This window comes from Parasteatoda tepidariorum, chromosome 1 (genome assembly GCF_043381705.1).
Source record: "Parasteatoda tepidariorum isolate YZ-2023 chromosome 1, CAS_Ptep_4.0, whole genome shotgun sequence".
Taxonomy (NCBI): domain Eukaryota; kingdom Metazoa; phylum Arthropoda; class Arachnida; order Araneae; family Theridiidae; genus Parasteatoda; species Parasteatoda tepidariorum.
Genome location: NC_092204.1, coordinates 19039935 through 19064899, shown reverse-complemented (window position 1 = coordinate 19064899; position 24965 = coordinate 19039935). Strand labels below are relative to the sequence as shown.

At 30.7% G+C, this 24965-nt stretch overlaps 1 protein-coding gene across 1 annotated transcript in view; it reads right to left on the bottom strand.

Annotated features, from left to right (window-relative positions):
* LOC107436823 (tyrosine-protein kinase transmembrane receptor Ror2-like) overlaps positions 1 to 24965 on the bottom strand; it is a 204475-nt gene that overhangs the window by 88384 nt on the left and 91126 nt on the right. The window contains exon 2 of the mRNA XM_071177421.1: positions 7980 to 8258. Within this exon, the coding sequence (XP_071033522.1) occupies positions 7980 to 8258 (279 nt within the window). The remainder of the gene's footprint in view (positions 1 to 7979; positions 8259 to 24965) is intronic.

Here is a 24965-nt window from a genome sequence, read left to right as displayed (position 1 = left end):
TTTTGATGAGTTTGATATCTATTACCATTATAATAGAATAGAATATTTGGTGCTACTCGAAAGGTTGAAACATCGCATTAATTTACGATAATAATTTCTCGAAATTATTGCAGGAGATTGGACAAGTGGCCGTAAATTCAAATTATAGCCTTCTATAGATCAAAGCCATAAATACGGCCAGATGAAATGCTAGTTACCTTCAATAGAATGTGTACTTATGCAGTGATTACTGGCTTTGATTTAATCTTGTTTTAAAAGATTCTAATTTTCGATTTAAACAAATCGGAATTAAAATTTATTTATTAATCAAGCGACTATTTAAAATATTTGCTAATTCTTATTTTGTAGTACTTAAATTCTTTTTTTTTTTTAGTTCAAGGAAAGTAATTTTAACAAATTACTTTATTAGTATGATTAATATTTCCTTTTCCTAATTATTAATGCTAGTAAAAATGTATTAAAATAAAAATAGTAGAAATATTATAAAATATATACTTTAAAATGGAACTTCTTTGCTTCTCGGTGCAATTTAATCAGTTACTTAAGAATATGTTCTAAATTTATAAAACTTAAACCATTGAGTTTAACCCTTCGACGCAGAATTTTTATTAAACATATTTTTGATACTTTATTATTATTATTTTTTTTTTAAACTACATCAAAACAAGGGGACAATATTATATTTAACATTTTAGTAATTTATGGTTATGAAATACAGCTCGAAACACCGATGTCTTTTTCTGCGTTAAAGGTAAAATCTTCGAAACACGACTCATTTTCTAACAATAATTTTTCAAATTTTCACTTATTTGCAATTATTTAAATCTAAGAGACACAGTTATTCATAATTGAAATTTCTTTAATTTGCAAAATCAATTATCGAAGATTTTTGAATATGAATGAAACACATTTTCAAACTACTTTTATTTTGGATTTGATATTTTAGAACAAACATAATTGTGATAATCTGATAATGCTTCATTTTTAGTAAATATCAAAAGGCTGCTTTTATTTTGGGATCTCATGATTTGTTGTAGAAATTTCCTTTGGTGAAAGAACTTCCAAATTGAGTTCGTATGTTTTTTAAGCGATAAAACGCAAGGGATGTCCGTTACAGCGTTGTATCTTATTAATTTTTATTTTATATATAAATCTATAAGGAAGTTGACCATTAAATAAAAGGAAACTTTTTCTTATAAAGCCTTTTAAATAAACAAAAAACATAACCTAGTAATTAAAACATCAGCTTTAATTCGTCATAAAAAATATCTAATAGCAGATGCATTATTAATTATCTAATCCATCACGCTAAAAATGTTTACTGTATGCACCTTTTCTACAATTTAATACCCGCAAATGTGCACAAGTTATTGGCCATACAGAATTTCATTTTCATTGATTCATCAATTTTTATTAAAATGCGAAATGAAAGAGAAGAACAAGTGCAAATCAATGAAATTCTTAGTGTACGGATATCGACGATCCCACGGGAAGGGCTCAACCCCCCTCAAACCTTCCATTCCTTATTCGCTTCTACCCCCTAAATCGCTTCGACGCACTGGATTGATCTGCTTTTTGCTCTCTTTTTCCAATATAAATCTTTTCTCTACCTCGTCTTTCGTTTTGACACGCATATACAGCAGTTAACTGTTTCTCTTTATAGTTTTTTTCTTCTTCTTTTTTTTACGCCCACGCTAAAGACAATAGATGGTGAAAGAATGAAAGACACACATTCATTCTTTCTTTACTCCTTTTTACCACTATTTCTTACTCTTTCGTGCACTGAAAAGTTCTTTAGTTATGGAGCTTTTTTTTATTTCTCTCTTTCTCGTTCTATTCCCATCTATTTTCTTTCCTTCTTTCCTTTTAGGCTTTAAGGGATAAAAATGAGAGACCTTATTGAAAAGAAATAAAACAACCATCCAGCAGTCACGTGACTTGTGTGTAGTCTTTTCAAGTCGTTACAATAGTTGGCTCTCGCGTATGGAGGGGCAGGAAAGTTTTTGTGCCTTATTCGAGAAAACATTCTTTTGTTCGGAAGATTTTTCATAACCAGGTATACGAATGTGATGAGGAGTGCAGGAATAAAGTTTCGAGTTGATCGGATTTCGCAAAGAAATGAATCATACATTCTATACAATGTCTCATTTATAGTAAAATGGAATTTTTTTTGTTCAATTCTTATGGAAATGCAAGGAATACTGATATTAAAAGAGAAAAATGCCATTTCTACAGTGAAAATTCTAGGACTATTCACAAGAAGCTTAAGAAACTATAATAATTCCCTTTGATTCCGTCTAGACTATGATTTTTAAAATATTTTTTTTATTAACGTCGTACTAGAGCACACCAATGGGCCATTGGTGATTGTTTGTGATACACCCGTAATGATTATTTTAAGACAATGCAGAGGTACACACACTAAATTTCTGAAATTTAGATCCAAGGTTGGATCTCAGCTGCTACAGTTGCTAAAAAGGACGCCATATCGCGGGAGAAAATTTTCGTTACCAATTCTCTTTCACCTCCATTACTAATTTGAAATTTAAAAGAAAAAAAAAGTTAATTCAAGAAAACCTAGAATAAGCCATAAAGTATCAATCGTTGAAAAAATTTTAAAAATATCAACAAAATGCAAACAATTATTGGCTCCATTGTCTATAATTGAGATATTTTAAGAATTTATTTTAATATTTGAAATTTCATGGCTTACTCTTGGTTCATCCGAACTTACTTTTTCAATGATTCAAATTTTAAATTAGTTATGTACGTGAAAGAGAATTTGTGACGAAAAGTTTCTCCAGTGGTATGACGATCTCTTAACAACGCGTGAACTTTTCAGACTCTGAAACTGCTGGAGATATGGCAACAGAGAAGATTCAAAACAATTAGTCACGATCAAGAAAGTGCAATCAATTCAAAATGAAGATAAAAACAAAGGAAAATTATAGACATATGAAAAAAGGGGGGGGGGATAACAATGAAAAGCTCCACAGCACAAAGCTCCACACCACAGCACAATGAAAAGCACAAAGCTCTTAACATGGAGAGGATAACCACGAAAACCTCCTACGGTAAGCCTGATGGCAAGGGGACTGTAGCCAATAATCCGTCTACCACTGAGAATAAATTTTACGGCAGCACTCTGGTCAGTTCGAGGCGGGTGTGGAATATGTATCGAACAGTCATCTATCGGATTCAAACCCGGGTCACTTCAGTGGGAGGCGAATGCTCTATCCCCTGAGTCACTACGGCTTTGTTTGCACCAGCTTGATGCTTTTGGTCACCTCGTCTGTTGAGAACTAATCCCAAACGTAATGATCATCTTCGCAGGTTTCTTTGCTTTCTTGCTACATGCTTACTATTTATAAAAACAAATGGAAATATAGAATCAGATGGGCTACCGTTTTTTATTTACTAAATTTGAAAGTAAATATTTTGTTAATGAAGTTTTTTATCATCTTAACGTTATTCATTATGAATATTTGTTAATTCTTCCCATTTTCTAAAAAATATGTCTTGTACTTTTAAATATGTCTTGTACTTTTCTATACATTCCATTATTTATTACTTATTACAATGACAAAGTGCCATTTTTTTTCTCTACTTCAACATGTGCCATTATTTGTTGCATTGTATGTAATCTGCCTGTTGTTTTTTCTTATATTCTCATTACAGGATGAAAGGGAAAAGGGCCATTATTGGCCTCAGGAGCCCAGCTAGACCGACCAGACCAGACATTGGACATCAATGCGCTAAAACTACTTTTTCCTATGGTAAATTACGATTGGGAAGTAAATTATAAGAAAACACGACATAAATAATTTTGCAAGTTCTAACATAATGAGTACTAAATATTAGAACTACGGGGACAACAAAGTGTATCCTTTGTTGTATCATGTATAAATATTTTATAGATGAGTTCCTTATGATGGATATATGGTGGTGATTATAGGCCAAATAATCACTGTATATAACAATAATGAGCCCATAGATATATGAAACCTATGAAGTGAGGCGTAATTTGCGGTATCTATCAGGCCAATGGAATCCATCTTGAATACAATAGATCCTGCATTTCAGTTCTTATCCCCTGGCAATTAGGCAGAATCAAGCTTACAGATTATTCCAGTGAGCTTACAACCCTCAAGCGTTTCCGCCAAGCGTTGTGTAAAGTTTTCCCCAACTATGTGCTATTCTCTCGTAGAATAACACGAGACAGACTAAATTATTTTCACCTCGGGAAAGTCGTCAGTTCCAAATTTAGAAAAAGTAGTCTTTCACACTAGCCATGAGTACTTAACACGAATTACATTACTAAACATGGATTATATTACTTAATAAGTTGAAATGATATAAAAATAAACTTTTCAGAGTTTTGCACGTTTTTAAATTTCTATGAGTTCACTGGTTTTAATATTTATATCCTTCCTGAATAATCAAAAATTATTTTATTAATTATTGAAAAATAATTCTAATAATAGTAGATTTGAAGCTTGCATAAAGGCAATACCAAAAGGCCTCCAGTTTTTTAGGAAAAAAATTATTAACATATGTTTATTTTCGATAGTATTAAATAGTTTAAAAAGCTGAAAGTTTGCTTCGAGTTTTGCGTACATAATCACCAAATTGGACGATGCATTTTTGTGAACGAAATGTCAGTTTCATACTAGTTTCCCAAAATTAACTTCAGAAACCATTAAACCATATTTTTTCTTTTAGGATAAAATCTTTAAAAATCGGAGATAAAATCGGAATACAATCTTTTAACCCCTTCCTTCTCGCTCCTGTGAAAGTGATGGGGTGAGATTTCGTCCGCCATTTCTCGCTCCCGTGATATTGACGGGCTGGAGTGTTCAGTAGTAACGCTCCAATAAGAATAAAACTAATTCATTTCTTTTGCCCGGAAAACATTTTATTTCTCATTTTACACACCTAATGGCAGTACTAGGATATTTTTAAGGTAATTGTAGATAGTTAGTTTATTTTAAACTAGTTGCAGCACTAATCAAATACGTAATACAAATACAAAAGCCAAAAAAATAGGCACTTTTATGACCGTTTTCTTAAAAATTAACCGATTGTTAAGGGGTTAAAGACGATCGACATTATACCTATCACAGTAAATGCAGCCATATATTGTACAACGCTTTTGTCAATATAATGCAAGTCAGTAAATCTATCACAATAAAATTCAGTACACTAAGTGTCAGTGTCTACAAAAATTCCTTGGCTGATTGAGCACTTACGTTAAGAAAATTGCCTAAAATTTTTAACGTTTAATCTAAAAATAATGACGTATAATATAAATGAAAATATTCAGACTCTAAAATGTCCCACCCTATTTGTCCCAGTTACCTGTCAGAACTTCAATACCTTAAGGCCAACTACAACTTCAATTTCAACTCTTAAGCAAAATTTCTCTTCCCACATTTTTTTTTCAATTCAACTTCTTGGTTACTTGCATGTATCCAATTTCTTAAGCGATGTTCATAGCTGTATATATTCTTAAATACTCTTTTAGAGTCAACTATGTCATATACTAATGATCTCAACTTGTACTATATTTGATCTTTTGTAATTTATAACCATTGTGACTTTGTATATATCAAAATTTTCAATAAATACCAGCTGACTGGGCTCGTTCCTAGGCTGGGGGGGAGACGGACCAGTAGACAAGCTTTGGGCTATATGGTAAAGGATCCATAGCGACCTAGGTATATGTCCAAAGATTTGAGAAAAGAAAAGAAAAAAAAAGACTCTAAAATGTAGGAGACCTTACTTTTGAGACTGTCATGATGTACAAAAAATATTGCAACACAGTTTTGTTATTCTTAAGCACTTCAATACTTATTCTTTATTACCTATCCCTTACTCAAAGCATATTTCATATTCAAAGCCTGTGATAACTAATTAATTCTGACTTAATCAATTAATTAATTCATTCATTTCTTTTGTGTTGCAGCCAGAGCCCCCTAGTAGCAGAACACGAATAGGACTAGATAGCTTTAAAAAAAGAACAGTAGATGTAATGAAACGACGCACGCGCCATGCCACGCTATTAACTAACTAAAACTTCTCATCATCTCTTAGCTATCATATTTCATTAATGTAAATTCATCATCGTCATATTTGTTAATCAATCCAATAAATGTTTTTATAGTTATTCAAATTAGCGGTCATTATAGATATTTATTATTAAATATATTGTATGCCGAGTCCGGAAACAAAAGAGTAAGGTTGGTCTTACTGCTTCGAATCATTAAGAACAGCACAGCAAGGTAAGTGATACCTCAGCTTGTTATATTTTGGAAGTAGTGACGCCTTCATTATACAACATTTTGGGATACGAAGATAAATTTATCGAAATTTTAAATAGCGAATATTTTGTTCAAAATTTATGAAAACCAATATATATATTTTACATAATGGGTAAAAAACACGAAAAGTCCTAATTTTTTTTACATTAAACAAAAATTGACTTTTAATGTTGCAAAATAAAAAATATAAAAAAAAACTACGAATTTTAACTTATTTTAAAGAAAATTTCCTAATCCCCATTCTCTTTTTTATTCATCCCTCAAATCATTTCGTTATCATTTGAAAAAGATGGGCTTATATTTTGATGACACTCCCTTGTTTGACTTTTTCCAATAGAACAGAGGCACCCAAAGCTTTGGAAAGAAAATTCAAGGGGAGCCACAAGATTATACGTAGAGCACCCTCATCTGAATAGAATTATTTAAATTTTAGGGTAGAAAGTTTCTCTGGCAGCATTTTTCTGAACTCAATCTTTCAACAGCCTTTTCGTTTGCATTATTCAAACAGAACAAGAGGGCAAAAGGGTTGTGCTGGCAAAGATCGATTAGAATTATTCGTGATTCAGTCAGGAATCTCGATGGAGTTTTCATCATCTGGAAATCTCTTGTCATCCAGATATTTTCTTAAGTGTAATATTTCTTTTTAATTTATGAGTTATAATTTTTCACTTTTTATGTGTTTTTTTTTAACTTTGAGAACTGATAGGGGTTTACTTTTTCTTGAAAATGTTGAAAAACAGTGTAACTATGGGTGTTACTAAATTTTATAAATTCATGGCGAAATTCAAAGCAAATTTCCATATTTTGGCACCTTTTTGACCAACATAACATATTATTTCCTAAAGGAAGTATACATTTGTATGAGAATATTAGTAGGCTATCAATGTTTTAAATTTGTTTAATTAAATTATTAATATTATAATTAATTTATAATTAAATTTAAAATGTTTTAAATTTGAAACCTCTTAGGAGCTCTGAAACAATACTGTGATATTAACATTTGCAGGATCTAAAGGGGAACCGTTTAAACAGTGTTTATTTCTTGAATTCTACAATTTCTTTATTTTTTGATCATTAATAACAGGATGGTAAATTAAGCTTAAGTTTACGACTTTGAAATTGTAAATAATATAATTATTTGTTTGAATGTATATATTACAAAAAAAAAAAATACAAAATTTGAGCGAAATCGATCGAATAGGTCCTAGGAAATCGAATTTAAGAAATTCGGCTTTTTTAACATTTTATTTTTCAGGAACTATTCGACCGATTTCGTTCACAGTTTGTATTTTACCAACTGAAACTGCATTATTTTTAAGAGGCCTGATTTCATTAGTTAAAGTATCGTCTGCACTAATTAATTAGCATTAGATCAAAAGTTATTAAGCGTGGTCTGTTCTTTATTTTGCTCGCTGCATATTCAAACGAAAAATAAACTAGACTCAAAATAACATTTAAAAAAAATCTGTAGCTTTCCGAACAGATCTAATTTCGGATTTAAAATCCCCCCAACTGAATCCTAATTCGGTAAGATCAAGTACTCATATATAAATGCAACAAGAAATGTATTCCCCAATGTTATTCATAAATGCCCCCTAAGACTATATTTTGAATAATATTCAAAAATGAATGAAATGCATTAAAAGAAAGAATTTTTACCTTCTACTTGCAAATGTGCAGTTTCGGAGCTGACTACTCCCTTTTCATTTTTGGCTGTGCAGTGGTAAAGGCCAAAGTCAGCAGGACCAACATGGTCCAGTTGAAGTGATCCACTTTCTAGAATTTTATAAGAAGTGTGACCATTGATGTAGATGTTCCGACCATTCCTTTGCCACGTCACTTGCGGGGGTGGATTTCCTGTGGTGTCACATGTAAACACAACTATATCACCCAGCATTGCTGTTGTGTTGCTTGGGCCCACAACTATTATTGGTGGTTCTGAAAGATAGAAAAGAAAAATATGATAAGAGAGAAATAGTAATTTGTGAAGAAACAGCTAAAAAAAATTCAAACCTTTAAGTACAATAGCAGGGCCCGCGCTAAGCGCTCGCCATCGCGCCAAATGCTGTAAAATCGTAAATTCGGCGAAACTAATCGCATTTTGGCGAAAATATTGGCGAATAATATTTTCTACCACCAAAAAAAATATTGATTCTCTTCGAACCTGAAAATTACGTCAATATGAATTTTTTTGGAACAAATCTTGCATATTTCGTTTCCGTCAGATACGTCGCATAACCAATTAGAATTATACTAAGTTTAGATAATCCAAGTTTACAAGAGAGATTATGCTAGCATAAAAAAACGTAAAATCCAAATTAACGCGTTCGACTTGACATAAATCTTTTCCACAGTCTTTGCCAATAAAATTGAATTAGTGGTAGCTAGATGCATAATTATCATCCGACTATTTTTGTAGAAATTATGTTGTCTCATGACAATAGCATATTGCTTTATCAAAATAAACTTACTTCAAAATTTAAGAACCGAAATGGTTTCAAAAATAAGAAAATGTAACTTTTGATATTTTCTTTATAGATTACCTCTTTTTAATGACAGAGACAGTATAACCACCTGCAGTCGGCTGGCATCCCCACCCAAATTTCGATTAAAAAAATATATAGTAATCACAATAAAGCAGAATTAAATAATTCGAATAACTTATCTTCTATAGCGATTCTTTTTTTCTGAATGATTACATCGGGACAGTAAAAAAAAAGAAGCTTGACAGTAAAAATTCTTTTAAAATAAAATTTTCCGAAAAAGATTGAAATGGAACGTTTTATTTAAAATAATATATATATGTATTTAAAAGTTTGTCAGAATCTAGAAAAACGTCAAATATTGTTTTAAGTTTATATTTATATTACTGCTCCAGTCTAAGAAGTTATCAAAAGTTAACCCTAACCTATTCTTATTTATTTTCTTAAAGATTCTGAAGCTTCTACATTTTGCATCTTATCTCCCATTTATTGCTCATTTACTCCTTCCCAACAGTACAATGACTCTTGATTTGAATTTTTATTTCATAAAATAGTTCAACTTATAGTAAATTTGTATTTTAATTGGAAATTTTCAATGGGAAAATATTGAACATAAAATATTGTTACGATTTGCCTTTGGCTAATACCTTTGAAGTTTGAGTAATACTTTTGAAGTTTGACTAATACTTTTGAAGTTTGATTAATACTTTGATATTTGATTAGTTTACTGGCTAATAATAGCGCGAGCAATAGTTTTAGAGGTAAATTTCACATACTTTCAATATAAAACGATATATTTCTTGGGGCAAGATATATAGTTTGATAATTTGTTTTAGGGTTATATTTTTTTCTTGTGAATTGCTCAAAAATGAAAGAAAAAAGAATTATAAACCAATTTTCAAAACAATTCACGTTTTTAACAATCGTGCTAAAAAGATTCTTCCTTACTATTAGCAGAACTGTTACTTTCCTAGAAATAGAAAAAACTGGTCGTAAAACTTTTTTTGTTTTATTTATTTATTTAACTTTTTTTCCCAGAGGAGAAAAATATTAGTGATTATTACTTTTTTCTTTATTATAGCGTATAAGTTTGATGCAAAATATACAATATACAATAAATCAATCTTGGTATTCGAAGATAGTTTTAACCGCCGTAAACATTCTATAAATGCCAAATTTCGATAACGACTAACTATAAATGATATGAGCATGACGAAATTTTAGATCCTTACGTTAAAGGGAAAATTTTGAAATTTTGGTTTATTCACTGAATGTGAATTACATTAAAATCAAAGTGTATAGTACATGAAATATTGGTGTGCAATAATAACAATAATAGTTATTCGGAGAATTTTAATTTAAATTTCATTTGGCATACGTATTGCCAAATTCAAAAACAATTTATTTAAAAAATAAATTTGAAATATTAATAATTCCCCCGAGACCCATAATTTATCAAAAATATCTAAACAAATAAATAATATCCGAAATATTTCTGCTTTATCACATAATCTAAATTCTTTTGGAAATTCATTATCTGGAACTTATACTGGATATTGCATTTTTCTTCGTTATATGAGTTAAAAACAAATGCTTTTTCAAATGTTACATTAACACTTCAAATATGGATACGATATTTTTTTCATGAAAATCATTATTGCTTTTATTTATAAGTTGACCCATGAAAAGAACTTGACATCCACTACTAATTCACAAAGTAACACTGTCCATGTATTAATCTATTCTGTTTATGATTCTGACATGAAACTATTTTATTTTTCTCACTTTATAACCGTCATTGAATAGCCGACTCAATTTTAGGTTTACGACTACCAATGTTCAACTCCGTAGTCTTGTAATTTTGAACACAATCTAGAAGACAAGGGACCTTCCAAGGTTATCCTGATGGCAAGGGGACTCTAACCCATGATCCGTCTGCCACGGAGAATATTTTTCATCAGCACTGTGGTCGGTGTGAGCCGAGTGCGGAATTCGTATCGACCAGCCATAGCTAGGATTCGAACCCGGTTGAATCATTGAAAGGTGAACACTCCATCCCCTGAGCCTCCACGCTCCACAAAACTATTTGTAGTGTATCTATAATTCTATATTTATAAATATAGCACAAATAAGTGAAGTAACCTTTTTTTAAATTTTCATATTAAACCTACATACAACTTATGTCTTATTGGGGATCAACGAGATGTAGGTTGATTAACTAATTTATGTTTACTACAAAATATTTTTTGGGGAAAATATATAGGCACATGAAAGTTTTGCTTTTAAATCCTACCTAATATCTTTCTTCAATAAAGTGGGACTATGAAATGAAATCTTTCATTTTCAAACGATTTATCATAAATTTCTCCCAACTATATCCATTTTAATTTATTTTCTTTTTAAGGTTTATTCTGCCCTGCAATTGAAAAATCAACGTAAGCGACATAAAATTCAAAATTGGGAATTTTATGTATTGGGCCTCTTTGTACGGTAAGCTACATATTTTGAAAAACAGGATTCAAAGATAAATTTAGTTTTATCAGCTTTTTGAAATCCCATTTTAGCGACATTAGCGAAAGAACAAAAATAGTTGTCAAGCCACTTTCTCGGAATCAATCGTGAAGCACTTACGTTGTTTTTTGAATTGCACAACAGTATTACACAGATGCCAACTGCTCCGGACACGCCAAAATAATTTTAAAAAACGGTAAATAACTACAAACTAAATTTCGCAAATATTTGACTACTTTTGCTTGCTTTTTAAAAGGTATATAGCATGACATTACTTCCGGATGCTGGATAGCTCAGTGTTTGGCGGGAAGAGCCACTAACTGATTCGTCGAATCTGTGATGTCCTATGTTCTCAGGTTATAAGCATATGCTAGTAATAGAGATGCCAAGTGCTCCGGCCACGCTAAATTAATTAAAAAAAACGGCAAATAACTACAAAACAAATTTCGCAAATATTTGACTATTTTTGCCTGCTTTTTAAAAGATATAGCATTACGTAAGTACTATAAAGTGGTGAATTATATAAGCTTACGAATTATTTAGAAATAGTGGTGGATAAAAATCTACTAAATTGAATTTATTAAACCAGGATTCACAATTGATAAACTACAACTTTAAAATATATATCTGCTGTCCGGAGCAAGTTGGCATCTCTGTAGTAATGACATTACTTTTGGTGAATTATATAACGAATTATTTAGAAATAGTGATGAATAAAAATCTACTAAATTGAATTTATTAAACCACGAATCACAATTGATAAACAACCACTTTAAAATATTTATTTGCTGTCCGGATTAAGTTGACATCTCTGGTATTATTGTATTGTAGCTCGTAATCTATTGATTTATTACCCATACCATTATTTATTAAGTCTTGAGAGTTACGACTAGCTGTAACTACACAGTAACCAAAAATAGTTATTTTACACAAAACTCAATCCTGTAACTTAAAATTTAAACTAATCAAAATATTTAAACTTATATAAAATTACTATTTATTTATTAACTTTTCTTTTTAGGGCTTATTATTATTTTGCGCCTAATTATCTCTCCAATTGTAAGCCATTTATTTCAAGTTCTTAAATTTAATAAACATTACTTCCCAACGATTTCATGTCATATTCTAGTTTAACTCACTTGAAAACTTAACCAAATTTTCCCCATTCTTGAATAATCCATCTCATTTCCATATCATTGTCTCGATTCTTTCCTGAAAATTCCCCGTAGAGGACAAAAAAAAAGAAGCAAAACTCTGTGCGACCATAGAGTGCGAAAAGTCATTAACTCCAAGGAAACACGCAAACATTACCAAAGCACATTTTTCCCCATGGGAACTAATTAACCTTGGTGAAGACCAAATAAAACTTTTCTCCTGGAAAAGTTAAAATCTATATAAGCGCAGAACGTGTCATCCAAGTAAGTATAACAAACTCCTGGTTAATTCAGAGTCCATCAGTGAATATCAGAGCACAAAAATTCTTCTTTCCGATGGATACCTCAGATTAAAGTAAAGGGTATCCATTGTTAGGAAACCCTGACAGTAATTCCAAAGACTAACGGTAACTGTTCGTTAGGTCGTCCCTTGGATGACAAAGTCTCTTTGACGATGAAGGGCCCCGACAGAGTTTTAATTCCGTGGCGAAACCATGGCAACGGCTTGATCTTAATTAACCTTCTAGTAGCAGCCGTTTGCTTCCAGAGTTATCTGGGTTTTGTGTAATCCACCTGCCAAAATCCTTTTCTAATAACTGTGGGAGTAAGTTTTAGGCAAGTCTTTTATCTTTGTTTCGCAAATAAAATTTAAATGCGTTCCTAAATGTTGGGGAAAGTAAAAATAAAGACGTTAATTTCGTGGTGTTAGGCAGTTTCGGATTATTATGAACTTGAAATGGTTGTGAAAATTCGCTTGAAATTATGATGAAGTGCATTAATGGACTGAATACCGGATTAATAACTTAAAGTACTTATTTTCAACCTATTGAAAATTGCCATTTTAGAATGAATAAATGAATAGTATTTTAAAATGAAAAGATAATTTCGTTAAACTATTTTTAATGCGTTTGAAGCAAAAAAAAAAAAAAAAAAAATCACAAAATTCATAGTTTGATTTTATTATATGTATATTAGAAACTGAAGTGTTGTCAGTTGGTTAAAATCAATATATCTATTTTTTTTAAAAAAAACTGTTTTCTATAACTATTTTTAATTCGTATCTACTTTTTGTATTATTTACTGTCCTTCTCGGGGACTTTATGTTCTGAGATTATGTAAAACAAGTTTTTAGTAGTTCGTCCTTTCAAAATAAAGATTAATTGGTATCATTTAGCATAATGTTGTTGCTCAAGGTCAACTCCTGTTAGTCGAAACTTATATTAGAGTAACTCGACTAAATAGTCGAAACTTATATTAGAAACTGAAGTGTTGTCAGTTAGATAAATCAATATATCTACTTTTTAAGAAAAAACTGTTTTCTATAACTATTTTTAATTTCTATCTACTTTTTTTTATTATTTACTGCCCTTCGCGGTGACTTTATGTTCTGAGATTATGTCAAACAAGTTTTTAGTAGTTCGTCCCTTCAAAATAAATATTAATTACAGTTGGTATCATTTGCATAATGTCGTTGCTCGAGGTCAACTCCTGTTAGTCGAAACTTATCATAATCAACAATTTTCTCCTGTACATCTCCCTTTCTGTTAAAGAAACTATTTCCATTGAGCTATCTCGGTACCAATATTAGCATATTTTGTACTAACTAAAATACACCTATCAATATAATAGTAGTACCTGTTACTAAAATTTGATGGAGCATCATCGGCGTGAATAATATTAAGGCGATTTTTCTTGGCTTTCCTAGATGACGAAGTATCTTTTCTCCATAAATTTAGGTTTTCTGTATATAGTGGCGATAGACAAAAATTAGAAAGAAAAGTGACAGAAATTGGTTGTCAGTGAAAATATGCTTCTTACGGGAAAAAGTTCGAAATTACATTACTATTAGTATATTTCAGATTTAAAAAAAACTAGTTAGTTGTACCTGTAAGCTGTACAAGTTATTTATACACACATGTAAACCACGTTTTATCTACCACATTGTCTGCTAATCCCATTATTTTCACTTCATCTCATCAAACATTTCACGATGGATGCCCAGTTCTATAATTGACTCTAACCAAACTGCCTTTTTTGATCCATTTTCCAAAATAAAAATTCAAATATTGATATTTTTTTATTTATTTTATATTTAAGGAATTATAATTTTATTTTTTTGAAATACAAGTTTCTTTGCATAAAAGATACATTTTATAACTCTTTTTTCGAATGCTCAATAAAATTTTATTTATAATACAGTAATATTAATACATTTTAAAAATAAAAAAGAATCATTTTTGTCGTTTCTTTTTTCAAGAATTAAAAAAGCCTCGGAAGTGCGTTTTAAACCACTCACCGTTTAGCTAAAGAGCAAAATCAGGAGAATGTTTTTTCCCTATGCACCATTTCCCTATCGAAGTACATGGAAAAAACGGTTCTGCTAAGCGGAGCAGACTGCAGGTTAAAATACGACTTTTTACGTGCGGAAACATCAGTGTGTTAATTTTTTTTTATATGTTATTTCTATCTTAACCCTTTCGCGCCGACTGTAACAAATACTTGACTTGATCTGGTCTTTGCTGAAGTTCCTGCCAGCTTCATCTATATTTTGCTGAATGGCAACTGAGACTTTTGGCATAGAAGTACGTGCCAACATAAAACCGCATCAACCAGGGTAAAAAGATAAAACTGGTAACCAGAGTAGTTCTTCAGCAGTTTATTTGAGGGCGGAGTTATAATTGTTTGATTTATTTAATTCACCATTACTTTAGTTCAAAATAAAATTATTTAGTTATATTTTGAACTAAAATTGATTGTATATATGATTAAACTAACAATAATTAAAGTAAAAGCAAAGTAAGTATGTCAAATTAGCAACGACTACATTTAGGCTACCGTTTCTTATTTATTTACATCCTGATTCTGATTTTGCACGAATGCCCTTATGAATCACCCGTCCCCAAGGGTCAATGTCAAAAAAATCAAAAACTATGTTCTATAGTCTTTTTTAAATCGGCGCTTTGAGTTTTAAAAATCAAATACTTATTTTTATTAAAACCAATAACAAATTTGTTTTATAATATATCATGATGGAATTAGAACGCACTTATTCACTCAAAATCAGCTACACAAAAATCTGCTACAGTAATTTAGATTCAATAACCAAAAGAATAAACTTTGTTGTTGAGGTCGTACAGTAAATGACTGAGCTCTTTTAGCCAATAGAATCTTGCTATATAACTTTCGTGAAACTTAACTTAGGGGTAATGGGATTTTCGGGAAGCATTATTTGAAATACTTTCAACTATTATTTCTAGAATTCGAGTTAGAGTGAATTGTTTTATTTTTTAAACATTGAATTGGAATGCAAAGGGCACCGGAGTTTGAAGCGAACCTTGTTATTTTGTAAATTGGAAACCTGTTTCTAGTTTCACAGAGTAAAAAGACGACTGAAATTGAAAAGTGCGAAAAAAAGGCTCTTCAATATTGTTGAGAAAATTGTTTCCCGATGAATTTTCTCTGAAGCCAAAGGCATTGGGTTGAAGAAGGAAAAAATAGTGGACAAAAATGTTTTGAAGGAAACTGTTTATAGAAAGGCGAATTTTTTCCTGAAATTGTTGTCTAGGAATTCTTGTAGATGGAAAGATTTTTTTTTCTTTCTAACAAAATTCAGTAGTTTGTATTTTGGACTAAGGAAAAGTGTAAAGAAAATTCAGAAGAAAGAGTCTGAAATAAATGTTTTGATTGAAAAATTTTTGATTTTCATTTCAANTTAATTTAGGTTTCCATTTTTCAATAACTTCAGCTTTCTTGAAGTGAGTTTGAATAAAATTGGTAACCATTTGTCACTTTTAAAAAACGTATAAAAGTTATAAAATACATAATTCCTTTTGAAGTTTGTAGCATTTAAGGAATTTATTTTATAAATAAAGAAAAATAAAAGTCAGTAAGTTCCTAATAGGTCACGTTAAATATATTTACCACCAAAAAAATGGCATTTTTATAAACTAAATGAGTTTTTATTTAATATCAATTACTGTTCTTAAAACAATTTCAATTCCAAAAATACTTTAATTTACCTTTACTAGAAATAAAGGGTCCGTTAAAGGGTTAAAATCAATATATCTATTTTTTAAAAAAACTTTTTTCTGTAACTATTTTTCATTCTTATCTACTTTTTTCATTATTTACTGCTCTTCGCGGTGACTTTATGTTCTGAGATTATGTAAAACAAGTTTTTAGTAGTTCGCCCCTTCAAAATAAAGATTAATTACAGTTGGTATCATTAGGTAAAATGTTGTTACTCGAGGTCAACTCCTGTAAGTCGAAACTTGCGAAACTTGTGAAGAAAGTGATTGTCAGTTAGTTAAAATCAATACATCTATTTTTAAAAAAAAAATAAATTCTGTAACTATTTTTCATTCTTATCTACTTTTTTCATTATTTACTGCCCTTCGCGGTGACTTTATGTTCTGAGATTATGTGAAACAAGTTTTTAGTAGTTCACCCCTTCAAAATAAAGATTAATTACAGTTGGTATCATTTGCAAAATGTCGTTGCTCGAGGTCAACTCCTGTTAGTTTTAAACAGAATTCTCCTGTACATCTCCCTTTCTGTTCCCAAAATCAGTATATTTTGTATTAACTAAAATACACCTACAATATATTAGTAGTACCTATTACTAAAATTTGATCGAGTATCATTGGCGTGAATAATATGAAGGCAATTTTTCTTGGTTTTCCTAGGTGAAGAAGTATCTTTTCTCCATAAATTTAGGTTTTCTGTATATAGTGGCGATAGACAAAAATTAAAAAAAAAAGTGACAGAAATTTGTTGTCGGTGAAAATTTACTTCTTACAATAAAAAAGTTTGAAATTACATTACTATTAGTATATTTTAGATTTAAAAAAAAATAGTCAGTTGTACATGTAAGTTGTACAAGTTATTTATACGCACATGTAAACCACGTTTTATCTACCACATTGTCTGCTAATCGCATTGTTTTCACTTCATCTCATCAAGCATTTCACGATGGATGCCCAGTTCTATAATTGAGTCTAAGCAAACTACGTTTTCTAATCCATTTTGCGAAATAAAAATTCAAATATTGATATATTTTTTTAAAATTTTATACTTAAGGAATTATATTTTTATTTTTTTGAATTATAAGTTTCTTTACACGAAAAATGAATTTTATAACTCTTTTCGAATGCTCAATAAATTTCATTTATATTACAGTAACATTTAAAAATAAAAAAGAACTCTTTTTGTCATTTCGTTCTTCAAGAATAAAAAAAGCATTGGAAGTGCGTTTTAAATCACTGACCGTTTAGCGAAAGGGCAAAATCAGGAGAATGTTTTTTCCCTATGCACCATTTCCCTATCGAAATACATGGAAAAACCGGTGCTGCTATGCGGAGCAGACTGCTGGTTAAAATACACTTTTTACGTGCAGAACCATCAATGAGTAAAAATAAATTTTACACGTATTTCTATCTTAAACAATGTCAGAAAAATTCAAAAATGTGTTCTATAGTTTTTCTCTAAATCAGCGTTTTCAAAACCAAAACATTATTTTGATTAAAACCAATAACAAATTTGTTTTATATTATATCATGATGGAATTAGAACGCACTTACTCACTCAAAATCTGCTACAATCTGCTACATAAAAATCTGCTACAGTAATTTAGATTCAATAACCAAAAGCATAAACTTTGTTGTTGAGGTCGTATAGTAAATGACTGAGCTCTTTTAGCCAATAGAATCTTGCTATATAACTTTCGTGAAACTTAACTTAGCGGTAATGGGATTTTGGGGAAGCATTATTTGAAATACTTTCAACTATTATTTCTGGAATTCGAGTTAGAGTGAATTGTTTTATTTTTTAAACATTGAATTGGAATGCAAAGGGCACCGGAGTTTGAAGCGAACCTTGTTATTTTGTAAATTGGAAACCTGTTTCTAGTTTCACAGAGTAAAAAGACGACTGAAATTGAAAAGTGCGAAAAAAAGGCTCTTCAATATTGTTGAGAAAATTGTTTCCCGATGAATTTTCTCTGAAGCCAAAGGCATTGGGTTGAAGAAGGAAAAAATAGTGGACAAAAATGTTTTGAAGGAAACTGTTTATAGAAAGGCGAATTTTTTCCTGAAATTGTTGTCTAGGAATTCTTGTAGATGGAAAGATTTTTTTTTCTTTCTAACAAAATTCAGTAGTTTGTATTTTGGACTAAGGAAAAGTGTAAAGAAAATTCAGAAGAAAGAGTCTGAAATAAATGTTTTGATTGAAAAATTTTTGATTTTCATTTCAATTATGAAAATATTTAATTAATGTTTGACAAAGGAACGCGCACTTGCGTTTTTCATAATCATAAAAATGTTGTTTTATCAAACAATTTTTAATAATATTAAAACACATTGCTCACTTAGTTCCAACCAAAGTGATTCACATCTTTAAAAGAAATTATGATTTAAGCATAAATTCACCTTATCCACGTAAAGTCAGTAAGAGCCTCTAAAATGAAAAAAAAAATAAACGATGCGATGTTCGATTAAGATTGAGTTCTAAAGAGAAAAGTATTTGTTGTTTGTTCTAAAGAGAAAAGTATTTCCGCAATTGTGAGATATGCCCACAATTGTTGAATTTTGGAAATTCTTCGAGGTAATGGCTACACAATTTTGTGACGAACGGCAATTGCGCAAGGCCCTCCTTTACCTCCAACAAAATGACCCAACTTCTCGGAAACCAAAACGAAATAATTGTTAACTTACTGATTTAAGATGCGGGCGGCAAACATCCCAGTCGGCCTTATTTGCATCATGCTTGCTAAACTCAATTAACTGGTGTGGTAACGTTTCTTTAAAATGTGGATTCATAAATCACAAATAATCAGAAACTTCAAAAGGTAACATTTTATTCCCATTGTAGTGCTTCTTGTATGCTCGTCCTGGTTGTTCAGTGTAAACAAGTGAAAGTAATTACAATTAGAAAAGGAAAATAAAAATTAAGTGCGCATTGTGACATCTAGTCACTAATTATTTATAAAGTCCACTTGACTATGAGTTAAAAGAAGAAATTGTCCACTACAAGCAATGGGGGCAAATTCTTGAGAAATGTGCCAAACATGGTGCATTGAAAAAATACATGTGATGCCTTCTCTTATAAAATTTATCTAAGTCCATATTTCTGCTTCTTTGATTTTATTTCTGTTCATTCTACGGCTCATAGCTTATAGCTTCTTTTTTTACTCGAGACACATTTCAAAGTTTCAAATGAAATTTTTTTTGTCGAACATTTTCTGAAATAATGTTAATAGATGATCGAAAAAATGGTCTACACTTAATAAATAATTAAAATAAATAATTTCAACTTTTTAATTATACTTGCAATCAATTTGCTAATTACAATAGTAGGGCGCATCTGACATCACGTGTGAGGGAATTGAAACATTGTTTGTAAACAATTGGTAAACAATAACTTAAGTTGAATAAGGCTAACTTCTGGTACTTTCGTTTGGGCTTGAAGAGAAACTTTGGAATTAGTTACAACTAGTTTATACGTTCTAATAGCATTTTTTATAATTAATATATTTTAATAAAAAGATAATTATATAATATAGAATTTTATAATTAATATAATAAAGAATTTTATGATTTTATAATTAATATAATATACAATTTTATAATTAATATAATATAGAATTTTTCCCGTTTTATAAAGCTAAACATGCTCAGGACTTATTCTAATTTATCAAAAATTAAAAGAAAATATTTTAACGAAAAATATTTACCAATTCATTGTACTTGTCAAAGAGAATCAAGTAAATTATGAATTAATCATCGAGTTTTAAGTGTATTTAAGTGCATTAAGTGAGTATTTAAGTGCTCTCAACTTACACATTAACAATCAATTCATTACTTTACAGGATATCAACCAGGACTCCAAATTCAGTGTCAAACACAAAGTCCAATTAAAAATTATTAATGTTATGAATAATGAATATGAAGAATGTGAATATAATATGAATAATGTTATAAAACTATAAAAATAAATCATTCCTAAAAAATTTCAAAACAAAATAGTATTTACTACGTTAATAAGTTCACGATTACCTTTATATAATCTATTTAAAAGAAGGGTTTCCCCTGAAAGAAGTTTGATTATTTATGGTTCCAATGACCACAGAAAAAAAAAATGGGAAGCTCTGTTTTAATACACGGCGCTGTAGCGTTGAAACATTTTCTTCCCATTTCTTTGGGTACCTCATGATCTGACGTTTCCTTACTTAAATCTTAACAGAAACCAGTACTAGTGAATCCTCAAATGTAATCCTCGCATGATCTAATTAGACGAAAAAAATACGTTTATTGTCACAGAATATATAAAATCTCATGACATCGTTTAAAAAAAAACTTACTTAGTTTACACACTGAATTTCTTTTTAAATACTTAACCCATGAGTCTTAAAGGCGAAATAAAACAAAATCTGAAATGGAATTTTAAAAAAAAGAAAAACATTTTTTTTTACAGAGAAATGAAACGGTCTTTTATAAAACTTTCAGCAACAAGAAGCAATCTTTAGCAGTAATTAACCTTTCTATATTTCGATAATGGCCAGCAAAGGTCTAATCAACTGTACTGGACACTGGCTTCTCATGGTCAGTGACCATACTCATTCAGTAGCAGCTGTTTCTGGAAATGGTTGACCGGCATCTCCCCAACAGAAGGGTTGGCTTAGAGAGAGGGAAGAGAAGCTTTTCAAATCAATGACCCATCTCCCCCTTTGTTCTGAAAGATAATTAATTGCTATTGGGGAACTGGCATTGAAGAACCATACAGCCAGGATCAGAAAGGATCGGAATTGACATTCGATCGTGGAAACTGTACTATGCATTCGGAATGATTTAGAATACTTTTAGTTGATTGCGATCGTTGCGAAATGGAAATGTTATTTTACCTTTATGTTCTGGAGCTTTAGAGCATGTCATGTCTCTTAAAATTGCATTTTCCATCAGAAGTTCATTAATACTTGCAAATGATAGTTTTTGATTCACCTGTTAATTCTCATTTTTCCTATTATTACTTTCGCATGGGTTTAGACATCAACAGCGTGTTCAAAATTACTTGATTTGCGTAACAATTGAGACAAAGCTAGAACATGCTTCTTAAACGATTTGTTATCAGTTAGTTTTGAACTCTTGGCCAAGTGACCAACTAAAAGTATAGGTTATGCTTTTAGGTTAAATGTGCCATGGTTAAATGTGTATCTCAAATTTTCAAGAAAAGAACATTTGTGTTTTGATATATGATATTGATAAGACATGGGGGAATTTAGTTTTCGAATGTCATTTATAGATTTATACAGTTCTGGACATTCTTCCGTTGATAAAGTGTGTGAATTCATATTGCAAGATAGATATTTAATTCACGAATCGTTGTTTTGTCTAGAAAAAAATTATTGTCTCAATAAATTAGACATTTTTAATCACATTAAGAGTACTTAAAATATTTGAGAAAAGTCCCATGCATAAAATTGGAGATTGTTAACTACAGGGCTGAAAGTACGACTGAAAATCGAAGGAGATTGGGAGTAAAACCTTTTCAGATTTAGCTATTTTTCGTACAGAGCAAAACAAGCTTTAACATCCGCAATTATAAACTATTCATCACTATTTTGTTTTACCCGTATCACAAATGCATGCTTTCCCGGATCTCTTGTGAGATTTTTTTATACTTACTGTAAGTACTTTATTTTTATATTTTGAATTAATAAATTTAATTTAATATGAATTTGCCCACCAATAAATATAAACAAATAAAACGTATATACAGAACATGGGAATCAAACGACAATATGTTTTGTTTCTGGCTAAATGAAAAAAAATACTTCTGTCTATAATTTATAGTTAAGTTATCATCTAACAACCACTTCGGGGGATATTATATTCGTCAAGAGCAAAAGTTGACGAGAATGCTAAAAAAATAAAAATAATAGATTTATATATATAGATACATACATGCAAAAAAAACTTGATTGGAACGGATATTTTATTGTTGACGAAAACAATCTATAATGAAATTATTTTTTTACTCTTTTCCGCGATTATATGTCAATAACATATGAGGTAAGGAACACCATGCCAAAAAAATATAATTCTTGATGAGAGCAAATTTTGGTATCTTTAAGGGATGCCAACTGTTCCACTTTCAGCAAAAATTTTAATAAATTGGTAGCGAATTAAAAAGTTGTAGAATAACTATAATTAGACCTTCTCTTTAAAATAGTAGCCACGAGATAAAAGCAATAAAATTTAATTTCATATGATTGGTGGAAAAATTATTTAAAATGAAAAATACTAAATTAAAAATGACTTAAATTTTATTACCACAAGAAAACATTTATTTATAAAGAGAAGGAGCAAGTTGGTATCTATGATCTTTTACCTCTCGAAGAAATTTGACACAGTAATTGTTTCAAACAGCCTAGCTTCGCTTTATTATGCAGGGCTGTCAACTTTTTGAGCTTTTTGTAAACATTTATTCTAGTGGTACCTAAGTTTATATATTAATGTATTATTTTTTATTCATTTGAACTTATTTTCCACACCACTACATATAAATAAATTAAAAATCCATATACAACGTCACTTTATTCCATCTCTTTCCCATTACAGGATGAATGGGAAAAGGGCCATCCTTGACCTCAAGAGCTCAGCTTGACCAGACAAACCAGACCAGACCATCCATCTCCTTCTACGTGTTGCTTTTAAAATGTTAGCAAAATTACAAAAATATTGAAAGTTTTGGCTTTTAAATGTTTACAACTCTATAAAATATTTTGCAAAAAGTGTAGTAGTTAGAAGGCTTGTGAAGGGTGCATCTTTGCAGTCGTTGGCATAATGCTGAATCGGAGTAATCCGTTGTCCAGGGTATGACCATTGGTTTTTGGACCATTGGGAAGAATTCTCAAAACAGCTAATTTTGTAAACTGTTCGTGTGCCGCCATGGTAAAAGTGCACCGCGCAAAATGAAGCTATACAAAATCAGCAATGAAGCAAATGTGGAGCACCGCGAGTCATAGATGCATTCGGAAGAACAGACGTGTAACCGTTGAGCAACTGACCATCCAGATGACCCAATGAGCTACCAATAGTGTTTCCTCGACGACGGTTCATGAGCCTCCGAAGCAGATGCCTGGTTAATACACTCGTGCTATTCATAGGTGATAAAGGTTTGAATTTGCACGTTAGCTACTGGACTTCAACTGAGTTGTTACAAGTCGAATTTCGAAGGGAAAAAATATGTGTCTAAATGTTGTACCGAAGTATAATTCGACCCCCATGCCTTTAGTTTTAAATTAAGGGTTCAAACAGTCGACTTATTCATCGTAAATTACGGTAGATATTTTCAAAGCTGTTCGTACTACAGTAAAAAAATGGTAATAAATGTATTCCTTATCTGTTTATTTTAAGAAGGAGTAAAGAACTCTGGGTTCCAAGTCTTACTGACAACGGCTTGGCGAAAATAACTATTCATACCCCTTAATATTTAAAGATATTTTATTTATCCGAAATATTAGCCACACCGGAAAATTCTATCCATGAAGGAACACGTCCCATTATACAAGGATGCAAAAAATGTCTTTATTAAAAAAATAGAAAAAAGATGTATTGCATGTACTCTTAATTGCTTATATTAGATATACTGCTTAGCCATCACCTCCTTCATCAGAAAGCATCCACACGGGTTTTTATAAGTAGTCTGCGCAGACTTTTTAAAAAGTCAACCAGTTGTGCGCATGAATCTAAATTCTTTTTTAAAAGTAATTGAGAGAAATTTATCATATATACCTAAAAATTGAATCTGTAGTGATTGACAAGTAAATAAGACTAACCAATCATATTAAAAAAGTAAAAAAAATTTTTAGACATATATTTGCTAACACTATCTTATTTTTACAAGATTTTCTTTAAAATGCTTCTTTCGTAAACTTGTTTACCTTCTTAGTGGTCTGATCGGACCAGCGAAAAACCGTGTAGGAGGCTTAGTTCCGTAGTATACATACTCTTTTGCGCCATATATGCTGTACCTTCTTAAGCAAAAGCGTTATCATTGAGTGTATGGTTAAATACCACTTTCGTAACTTAACCTTTTGCATTACTGTAAAATGAGACAAGTAATTTTGCTGACAAAACTTACCGGTACTTCTAATAGAACAGTTTTGAAACCAATTTTTGTTCTTTCCCGGGATACGTCAACAGGGGAGTTGACTAATTCGAGGTATCCGTCATTTGTATGGACAGACACTCCGTACATTATAGCTGTAACGTCAGATTACACAGATTTGCAAATGGGAATAACATATATTTAAAGTTTAGTTTTGTTATAAAAGTGGTAAATGCTGAACTTTCATTTACGTTAACATGCCACGCAATTAATTTTTTAAAAAATAATATTAATTTAAAGAAGTTTAATATTTGCGTTGCCGATCACGTGACAGAGCGTGACGAAATTCTTCCCTACAGGTTGTGTCAATAAAACAGATCAATTGGGTACTT